The sequence below is a fragment of the Varanus komodoensis genome, unplaced genomic scaffold (genome assembly GCF_004798865.1).
Source record: "Varanus komodoensis strain SLA01 unplaced genomic scaffold, ASM479886v1 scaffold68, whole genome shotgun sequence".
NCBI lineage: Eukaryota > Metazoa > Chordata > Lepidosauria > Squamata > Varanidae > Varanus > Varanus komodoensis.
This window is the reverse complement of record NW_025336321.1, coordinates 455,294-465,933: the sequence shown is the minus strand read 5'-3', so window position 1 is coordinate 465,933 and position 10,640 is coordinate 455,294. Positions and strand designations below refer to the sequence as shown.

Genomic DNA, 10,640 nt, shown 5'->3' with positions numbered 1-10,640 from the left:
TTCCAGATGATCACAGGTAATATTAAAAATAAGTTCCATACAAACCTTTTCCGCATATGCCAAACTTCAAGTGTTTCTAAGCAGTTCTAAAAACTGATCTGGTAAACTAATAATGCATTAATGGAAGATGACAAAAATGGACTGGCAGCAAATCTAGGGCAGTGCAGAAAAGGTAGTGGAGGGCCCAACTGCTCCCCTGCTCATACACATAGTTACTTGTCTGCAAGCTGCACGTTCCTCTGCATGATTATCTGTCCATCTGAAAAACTTCAGTGTATTCTGCAATATGAAAATGCTTAAGCGAGTCTAAGTATAATTAGACTCAAAATTAAGAATATTTGGGCCACAGTTTGGAAGCTAAATACCTCTACTGATGTACAAAGGAATAATACAAAGGCAAGGAATAGTACAAAGTATATTCACAATTGCAGCCTTGGTTTTGTTCCTGTATCCTTGCATTCAAGGATACACTAGTTTGGGAAAGTGTACTTGGAATCAAATCCCAAAGTAAATAAAAATAGTTTCAGTTGACTTAGAATCTCAGTCCTTTGCATGCATAAAAAGCAGGGGTAATTATGATGGCAATCTTTTTTTTAAAAAATCCAAAAACCCTATTAGTGTAATACTTTATTATGCCAACTCAAGAGTCACAAAAATGTACAAGGTTTCAAGATCTCCAAATCTCATCAGCCAGGATGATACAGAAAGTATGCAAGGGGAATGTGCTTTGCCTAATGATATAGTTAGAAGTAACAGCTAGATTGTATAATTTCAAAAGTGCAGGATCAACCACTGTATGGTTATTTTGTTCCCCGTAATAAGCAGGGGTACCTAATCTGAAGAGTTTCAGTCCTTTCTCCCCAATTTAATCTCAAAATTATGTCCATGCAGACTTTATGACTTTGATTTCCAGGTAGCTTTTTCCCAGTCCAGACATCCTTGCTTTTTGTAACACCTTGTCTGATGAAGAGATGTGGAGATTTCAAAAAGCATGAACATTTTTATAAACTTGCAGTGATCTAATAAAGCTACTATGTACTATTATGGATTTTAGAGTTCTAGACTATGTCTACTCAGACATAATTCCCACTGAATTCAGTGACGTTTACTCCAGTGAGCATAAGTTTGCAGAGAAGTCAGCTCAGAAACAGGTTGGTGCAGGACTGTGCCATTAGCCATTCTCCTCACTAAGTCTAGTCTGCAACTTTTAAGTCTATAAATTAAAATAATGGAAGGGACTGAATAAAAAGCTGCTTTTGAAAACATCTGTGCATTTTCATTTTATGCAAAATCACCCATACAGTCATACAAGAGAATAAAAATCAACTTGGCACTCAACAGTTTGACTATATAGATTTCACTTTATTTTTAATCTACCCAGACTGTAGTGTCATCTGCAGAAATAATCATGAGGATGGTTTATCTAGCACCGCAAATCTGATCCTTTCTTTAAATAAAATGTTCTTTCAAAACTACACAGCCTATTTTAAGCAAAAATGCTAGAACACTTTAGAAATCATTCCATACCAATGCAAAACTTAGACTGGCACTTCATTTTATAATTTATGATACAGAAAGCACACTGTGTAATATAGTGCTCCCTCACTGCAATTCTCCGCTGTAAGGCTAACATGGATATAAGGCAATGCACACCTTTGCTCCCACTTGCTTTCAAGTCCTCGTAAGAAATCTTGGGTTCAAATCTATCAGGCATTACTGTCTTACAACTATCACTCATTTCAAAAGGCAGTCACAGAGCAGCAGTACCTGCCTTACAGACTGCATTCCCTAGCATATCTCTTCAGTTAACATCACGATGCCTTGCTTCTCTTCATCTAAGTTTAGCCCATTCCTCTTGTTTTGCTTAAAAAGAGGAAATGAGATAAGTATCACATTTCTCATAGGTTGTAAGATAATCATATAGTCAAGTCAAAAGCAATGAAAAAAAGCTAGCAGTGTTCAACATCAGTGTGATTTTATCACTTAGGTTTATCTTCAGTTGCAAAATACATTTAAATATTTCTGAAACAGCTATGTATACCATTGCAGATTGCAGTTTGCCTCTGACTGCCCTTGTTCAGCAAGTGCACACTTCAGCATAGTACTATTTTAAGTTTCACACATGTGAAGTGTATTTTTAATATATTCTCTCTCAAGCTATTTCAGATAGTGCAAATAAAAGACATTCTTTGGATCACCACTTTAGGATGTTATCCACAATGTTACTTAAATTGTAAAAAACCAAATAAGCTAAAGGTGATGTTAAAATACTTTATACATATACTTCCCAGCACTTATGTTAAAGGCATTGTTCTTCATTGTTTTGCATTAATCACAAAATTAAGCCAAAATGCTAGAAAATTAAGCCAATTTTTCCTAAGATACATTAGATTTATATTTAGGTAGATATTAAATCTGTATCTTTTCCATAATTGTCACAGAATCTCACACATGATTTACAAATTTACCTACTTACCATTCTAGAATAGCTATGTAACCAGCATATCTTTAAATAAGATATAATACAGCACTGTTTTATGAAAGAGCTATCGTAACACAAAAGCTTTTCAAAGCTTTATATAAAGAAGTTGGGACTGTGTTGCAACAAGTTGTAGACTTCTGTAGGTCAGCCATTCTTCACTGAAATCTGTAGCAGATACAGCTACAGAAAATGTTCTTGAATGCTATCTTAAGTTGCCTGCTGCATTTACCCGTTTGCTTGTTGTTGCTGGCATCAAGTTCCCATTTGTAGTGTTTGTTGTCGAGCCATTTACAACCATGTAATCAACCTTGTTTTCCAGTTTGACCAAGCGTTGCAAGATGTCATCTAGAAGAACTGCAATTGTTCTTTTGAGATCAGCTAGAGTAAATGAGAGAGAAAGGTATCCTGTCTATTTTGTACTCCAGAGTTGTAATACTGACAGTTAATACTGACATATGTGCACACACTTGTGTCAGGATTTTACACTGTTCAGAAAACATTGAATTGCACTGTGCCTTAAGACAGCAAAATAATGTCAACAGTTGGCAATGGAGAGAGTAAGTCAGTCCCAGATAAATTGTTGTTTGATCGGTTGGTTGAGGGAAGATTCACCCCTTTCCAGTCAAGGCAATAGACACACACTCTTACATTGCATTTTTGTTGCTGGGGGGCAGGTGCTGCTACATTCTAGGTTTTGCCTTTAGCAACATATGATAGGTTCCATTTCATGTAATTTGAATGGCACAGAGCTATCCAAAGCATCTGTCTTTGTTTTTTATTTACCACACAGTGGCTTAACAAGTTCTAAAAATTATTTAGTGCACAGAAGCACTGCATTTTAACTCATGCATTTCATTTTATCAGTTGCTCACATTATGCAAAGTATACCTAGATACATTTCTCCACAATTAAACTTCTGTGGTGCAATTCTATATGTCTACTCAGGAGTAAGACCCATTGCATTCAATGTGACAATGTGATTTACTTCTAGGTAAGTGTGAATAAGATTGCAACATTTTTCTTGTATGATACTTTTTCAGTTAGGCTGAATCTTTTAGAGGCTGCATAGCTAGAACTTTGCCATACTCAAAATGTTGAATACATAGTTTATATGGTAACAGTAGGATTGGGTTGGTTCTTTAAAATCTGTTCTATCTGCATTTTGAGAATTGTCTTATTCCATCATGCACTCATTGAAGACATTGGGAAGGGAGGGTTGGAATTTCATCTCAATTCAAATTTCAGAGGTTTCATTTTAGTGCAACTGTGCAAAGCTCCACTACAGTTTTTTTTAAGTCCTCAATTCCATAGAATACATGCAACTCAGGAAAAAAACCCAGCCAGAATCTGCAGATTAGATTCCTTAGAGGGCAGGACATATTTGAATCAACTGCAGATTTCTCCAGATGATTATTATCTGTATCTTTAAAAGCATTTAATACTCTAATGACCTTTCTCAAGGGTACAAAATATTAGGCACCTATAAACCTCAAAAGAACATGTGATTAAAAAGCAAGAATACAGAGATAATTGCCTTAACATCTCCTTTAATAAATGTTGCTTCCCTTTTGTACCACACAGTAGGTTTACTGAAAAAATAAAAAAAAATCCTTATTCTTGTTTCATGATCATACTGTATTATAGATGTAAAATTAAATAGATGTGATATTCATTAAGTCTTACCATATCCTGCCATAGAAATTCCATTACCACCATTCATTATATTCTTGTTTTCTTCTGCCAGTGCTCTAACATATTTTTTACTCAAGTCAAGTATTTGCTCACGTAACTCAGCACTGCTCTGTTGCCTTGGATGCTGAAAAGTGTAGCGCAGTAACATTATGCCCCAGATAAAACCAAACACTAGTAACAATAAACTCAATTTCTGGGACACATTTTTTCTTGAAAATGCAAAAAACATCTCTGAGCAGGCCAAAGGTGTCAACATAAGGTTGCAGTCACAATATTTTCATGATATATTTATTTTAAGCATCTTCATAATGCAGTCACTCTTCCAGGGAGAGCATTCTGTACACTTTTCCCAGTGGACATGCTTGATTCCTGAAATAATTTTTTTAAAGTGTTATTGGTGAAAATTCTTTAAGTCTTTGCAAAATATAAAATAACAATCTTTATTTTGTATTCATGCAGAGTAAGCTATAAGAGAGAAGACCAACCATTATTAGTGCAAACTCTTGAGAGCATAGGATGAATACTGAAGTTACAATTTATTGAAACATATATATTAAAGAAAACCTAAGCCTACTAGTTTTCCAAACCATAACCATGCAAGACAACAGTAAGAGTATGAGTTGGAAGCCCATGATTCATGCTACAGTAATGAACTAGGTTTGTGTCTTAGTTGCACTATTGTAGCTTCATAAATGTAACAGAAGTAATAATGCCATCCTACCTTAAAGATTTGTGAAAGTTAAGAAATATATATGAATTACCATAAACACTAATAAGAGCTAGTGTGGTGTATTGGTCAAGAGTATGGGACTGGGACTCAGATCTGCATCATAGTCCCCATTCAGCCATGGAAATTACTGGGTGACTTTGGGCCAGTCACAGACTCTCAGACCAACCTACCTCACAGGGTTGCAGTTGTGAGGATAAGGTTGAAAGGAGGAGAATTATATAAGCTGCACTGAGCTCCTTGAAAGGAAAAAGGGGGGTTGTAAATAAAATAAATAATATGCAGGTATATTCAGAAGTGCCATGAATTCAATATGGAAGCAACTCTCTAGAGCAAAGTTGAGCAATCTGCAATCCTCCAAATATTGTTGGATACTATTAGTGCTAGCCAGCAAATCCAGTAATCAGGGATGGTGGGACTTGGAGTTGAACAACATCAGATTGCCCACCCCTTCTCTAGGGAGTATGCCCCATTGGCCAAAAATGGGATTTATGTCTAGGTAAGCATGTTTAAGATTGTGCTGTAAAGGTTATTATGACTGTCAGCCTGTGAAATGGTTCTTAAATGATACTTTTCCATATCAGATTAATCTGTTAATTTAAATAAAAATACATATGATAACAATACAAACAGCTTCATTTCTGAAATAATGAAGGAAATAAGGTAATTTTTTGTTTAACAGAACTGCCACATTAGCTGGAGCAATCCTAATCTGATCAATGGACTGCAGGTCAAAATATGTATTCAGGCTCAACAGTACAGTGAACTGACATGCATGTATTCAGTCTGATATATTTAGTTATCAGTGCATATAACACAATCTTTTGCTTAACCAACAACTATTTAGGAAGTGATAATTGTTTGAAGGGGAAAAATCCAAGGGTAAGATAGTCAAATCTCATTTAGGGTGCCCCCTTTGTTTAAGCATATTGAAGAAAAAGTCAAATATAGATTTGGGGCACAATCCTATGCATGTTTGGATAGAAAAATATCCTATTGATATCAGAATTTCTTAGCCACTAATTGGGCTTTTACTTTTGGGTCACATCTAGGAACTCTAACCGCATTTAAATTCTGCTTAAGTTTCTACCGTATATCTAATCACTTCACAATACATATCTTTTTTGTGCATTGCTTAGCAGCAATTCACATCATGTAAACCAAATTATTTCTTTATTTAGCCAGCTTATGTAAGTATGCAAGGTACAGAGACTGGGATTGGGCTGAGAACAACACTGCAAAGAGAACTAATATGCCCTTTGGCAATCCAGCAGCCTCCTGGGGCATATAAGCAGGTCCACCGCTGGGTGGTAGGCCAGCACAGATCCAGCTTTGGTTTGTCCCTTCAGGATGCCACAAAGGTGAGTTTGTCTCTTATTTTTCCTCTTCACTCATCACCCATTCCTAGGCACCCCGTGTTTCAAGCTAGCAAGTACTTCATACTAAAGAATTTTGTACTTTCAACATTTTACACTAGTGGAATACACAATAAAAAATAAGGCAGATAAGGTATACTAAACAGTTTCCTTGCCATATTGTAAGATTTCTCAAAAACTGTGTTTAATTGGCATAAGGCAAATGTGCTGCAACACTGCAAGCTCTGGAGTTGCACTGAAGTCTGATTATAGTGTTCTCTGGGATCCAAAACTTACTGTCACAAAATAGGAAGATGTGTATTTTCTGTTGTTGTCCTTCTAACAAGAAAAACCCTATCTATAACTATATAGACCTATCTACTCAAAAGAAAGCCCTGTTGAGTTGGGTGATAATTACTCCCAGGTAAATGTGTACACAACAGAAGTCAATGGGACTTACTTCTGAGCAGAAGCAAATAGAATACAAATGTTAGTCTCTGAAGGTAAAGTTCAAATGTTTATGAGAGTGAAGCAAAGCTAAATCTGGCAAGCAAAAGAGGCCTTAGAGGAAAAGAAAACTGTTCTGATTACAGCCTACAAACACTCAAATAGCAATCTGCCGGCTGCAAGAGAGGGAAAGCAGAGAAGAGCGATCTGGGAATGCACACGCCGATCTAAGGCAGCTTTCCCCACCTTCGTGTGCTCCAGATGCATTGGACTACACCTCCCAGCATCCCCAACCAGCAGTGCTAGCTATGACATGAGGGAAATTGTAGTTTAATCCATGGAGAAAAAGGCTCCAAGGTGGGGAAGGCTGATTTAGGGACGCAGAAAGTAAAGTAATAACAACCTTGACTTATGTTGGCAAGTTCCCCAAACATTTAACGTCCTGAATGTATCCAACAAAATAAAATTAACAGTGTTACATCCCTCCCGGACTGTACCTTAGAAACGCAGCTGCTTGCCATCGCATCAGGGCCATTGGCCGTGCAGCAGAATCGCTTCCACTGCAACCCTCTAAGACATCGCCAATCCCCAACGGGCCAACTCTTCCGGCACTAAACCTCCCCCTTACCCTCTCCGTCTCATCCAGATCACGCTCTCCAATCCCAAATGGAGCTCCCATTCAGCTACACGAACTCTGCTGGGCTGTCACCACGCTCAGCTCCCTGGCCCAGGTCCACCTATTCCAAGCCTGAACCTCCTGACTGCGCTGCCCATAGAGGAAGACCGGAACGCTCGTACCGCGAGTAGATTTCACTTCCGGCTGTTGTTAGAAAGAGGGCGAAAGCACCATATGCGGGCAGAAGGAGAAGGGCTGCAACACGTGACTTTGACCATCGCTCGGGTTTCTGCAGTAACAAAATCTACTCATTTCCGCTCTTCAAGGTTCAACCTATTCCTAGTTGTAGAGTGCATGATTATGTTTTTGACGCACGCATATTAGTAAATTCTATTTCTAAAAAAATGTATCCCATGTAAAATTCTTTTAGGCTTCCTTTTAAAGGTAAAAACCTTGGTTTAATAATTTTATTAAAGCTGTAGTCTTATATTTACGGGAAGTACGTCCCATTGAATACCGTGGGGCTTCCGAGTAGACAAGGACAGGTTTGCAATATCCGTAGCATTATTTTTTCTGTACACCAGAGGACGCGAGTTTGATTTGAAACTGAGTTCTAGATTATTCTTTAATTTATACAGGAAAAGTTAGCAATTTGCTACTCCTGCCTGGTTTTCAGCGTTGGCTGCTTGAGTTAAGAACTAACGATGTTATTTCGACATAACAACGGCTATCAAAGGTACCTTTCTAGGATCTACCTGCTACTGCTGTGTCCCTTGCTGTGAATTCTATGATCTGAGAGCTGTCTGTAAAGAATGTAAACACTGTTGTGTTGTGTTGTGTTAGGATTGGGTGCACAATAAATCAGAAACTTAGGTTCAGTATGGACTATGTGGGCAGAGAAGGAGGTGTATTTTGATTCCTAAGAAGTTCAATACCAATCTTTTGAAATATTTCACCTCCTTTTGCGAGCATACAGTGCTATCACAGAAGCTGTGACCAGGGTAGGAAGGACTTTAAAGGTGCTATCCTGTGCCTGTTCAGGGAAAAAATGGCCTATAACTCCCAGTGTTCCTCAGCCAGCCATGTTAACTGAGGAATGCTCGGACTTGTAGGACTTCTGTGTAAGCATCTATAGGGTTGTACTCTTAATATGCTAACTTAAATTCTGCTCCTTCCTCGAAACCCTCTCTTCAAAACTGCCCAATTTTGGTCTCTTGCACTGACAGTGAGCTTACACCACGATGAATATATTAACTGATACATTTGTATGAAGCCCCCAGTACCAACCTAAGTCTGGAATCTACCAATGTAGGGGGCATTTCAGTACAGCAAAATGCTCCAATCAGCTTTCTTACAACATGATTGCATTGCATAATTAGTACAAAAGTTCAATTTTGGGGGTACTGGAATGTAGATATGCATGTGAGTTGAGTGCATGATGCTTAGTTATCATTACAATTCCCATGTACAGTGACAAAGAAAACCAGAAAGAGTCCACTATGTACTATCAAAAGAACATTTACAGTGTATTCAGACACACAGGAAATACATATCGCATGTAGGTAGCTGCTGAAGGAAGTACAAAAATGGAGCCTGTGCAAGACTCTTTATAACCTATCAGTTACATGCACAGGAGGGGGAAATAGCGTAGGCAGGTTGCTATAGGCACAAGAGAGTACAACAATAGGGTTGAATGAACTGGGACAACACAAAAAGAGCAGGCAAACATTAACATGTCTAAGGTGCTCCCCCAAAGGAAGATGGTTCAGGATATTAGCATATGTAATGTATATATTAAATCTAAAACTAATCTTACAGTGTCAGGCTTTTAGCAACCATATTATGGCAGAGCTTTCACTCATTTTGTCTTGACTGTTAGCAAATAATAAACACACACACACACACACACACACACAGAATCCATCTATCTCTCTCTTTAAAAAAAGAAGGATTTTAAAACAAACACTTTTTGTCTTCTTTCCATCTACAGGAAAGTTTTAAAGAATCCCTTTCCCACACCCCATGAAATACAATAAATAAATGCTGAATTATCAATCCATGCATTCCATAGTAAAAAGGGGCATCTATTGTATAGAGCCATATGATTTCAGATAACTGTTGTGTTTTATTGTTACGACATGCATGGAAACTACAAACAGCTTTTTTAATTTAGAGGAGAATTATGTCAGCCTTAAAAGGAAAAAGGCAGGCTATACATACATACATACATACATACATACATTGTTGTTGTATCACTGCTGAACAAGAGTTTTTTCAGCTTGAACTGAGAAATTATGCTCATCTGTTCATCTTATATTGTGATGGCTTGGGCATTTGGATACTGGGAGATACAAGTGAAACTCACATGGACAGATGTACCTAGCTGTCTGTTATGGAAAAGAGCAGGTTTGCAGCAATTCTGTTCTAACATGGCTGACAAAGGTGTTTGTGTGGGGGGGATGGAATTACCTGATCCAATTTGGCAGACCTTAATTTTGCCACTCTACCCTTCTATCACTTTCTTCTGCTCACTCCTAGATGTACAAAAATGGATTTTAAAAAATAATCACGTTAGTGAAAACAGTATCTGACGTGTTCACCAAGCCCATTTCTCTCATACACTTCAGCTACTGACTTGAAATGAAAGTTCGCTTCAAAGTGCTGTAGCTTGTGAGGATGTTTCAGAGGCACGTTTTCCACCAAATTTCCAACATGAAATGGATTAAGGACAACTGAAGCCTGCCCTCTGCCAATAGTTATTTTGGACCAGGTTAAAACTTTTCTCTACTCAGAGGAATTTGCTGTCACATCGTAAGGCCAAGTAGGGCTTTTAATGTCCGATGTTGTTATGAAGTCCTAGTATTATATTAACTCTTTTTAACTGTTTCGAATTGTTTCAATTGTTTTTGTATGTTAAGCAGACAATTTGAATAGAGAAATTTAAAAGGAAATATAGAGGCGATTTTGGTTGTAATCCTATACTAATTTAAATTAGAGGAAATCCCACTGAAGATTAGTGGGTTCTAGAATACAGTCAGTTGAACAATAAGCCCTAGGGATTGAAAGCACCAAACCAAAGTGACATTGAGTGTGCTTCTCTCTCCTCGCAGATTCCAAGAAAAAGTCCAGCAAGCAGAACCACAATCTAAAACCGAAATAAACAACCAGTGCACTCCTAGCAATACCCTAAACAAACAGAACTCACAGGAGAGCTGTATCGACTCTACTACGCTTGCGCCAGTCATCATGCCGGCTTCATCGTTCCGGGCGACGGCGGCGACAGCTCCATTGTGGCACACGGGGGCGTGGCGCTAAAGAGCC

The 10,640-nt window shown here is 38.0% G+C and overlaps 1 protein-coding gene across 4 annotated transcripts; it reads right to left on the bottom strand.

Moving 5' to 3' along the window:
• Nucleotides 1-1,341: 1,341 nt before the first annotated feature.
• CCDC126 (coiled-coil domain containing 126) lies at nt 1,342-10,604 on the bottom strand. 4 transcript variants are annotated; one of them, XM_044450802.1, is made up of 3 exons: nt 10,525-10,604; nt 4,166-4,543; nt 1,342-2,860 (listed from the first exon to the last, which is right to left on the bottom strand). In XM_044450802.1, the coding sequence occupies exons 2-3, from the start codon at nt 4,428-4,430 to the stop codon at nt 2,685-2,687; spliced, it is 441 nt and encodes a 146-aa protein (XP_044306737.1). In that variant the 5' UTR covers nt 4,431-4,543; nt 10,525-10,604; the 3' UTR covers nt 1,342-2,684. The 4 variants fall into 4 exon arrangements, with proteins under 4 accessions (XP_044306737.1, XP_044306738.1, XP_044306734.1 ...); XM_044450803.1 differs by lacking the exon at nt 10,525-10,604 and adding an exon at nt 9,789-10,161; XM_044450799.1 differs by lacking the exon at nt 10,525-10,604 and adding an exon at nt 7,201-7,535.
• Nucleotides 10,605-10,640: the final 36 nt, after the last annotated feature.

Coding starts and splice junctions, on each gene's coding strand:
- CCDC126 (XM_044450802.1), bottom strand. CDS start 4,430: ATGTTGACACCTTTGGCCTGCTCAGAGATGTTTTTTGCATTTTCAAGA. Junction 2,861..4,165: donor AATTTCTATGGCAGGATATG/GTAAGACTTAAT, acceptor CATTTACTCTAG/CTGATCTCAAAAGAACAATT.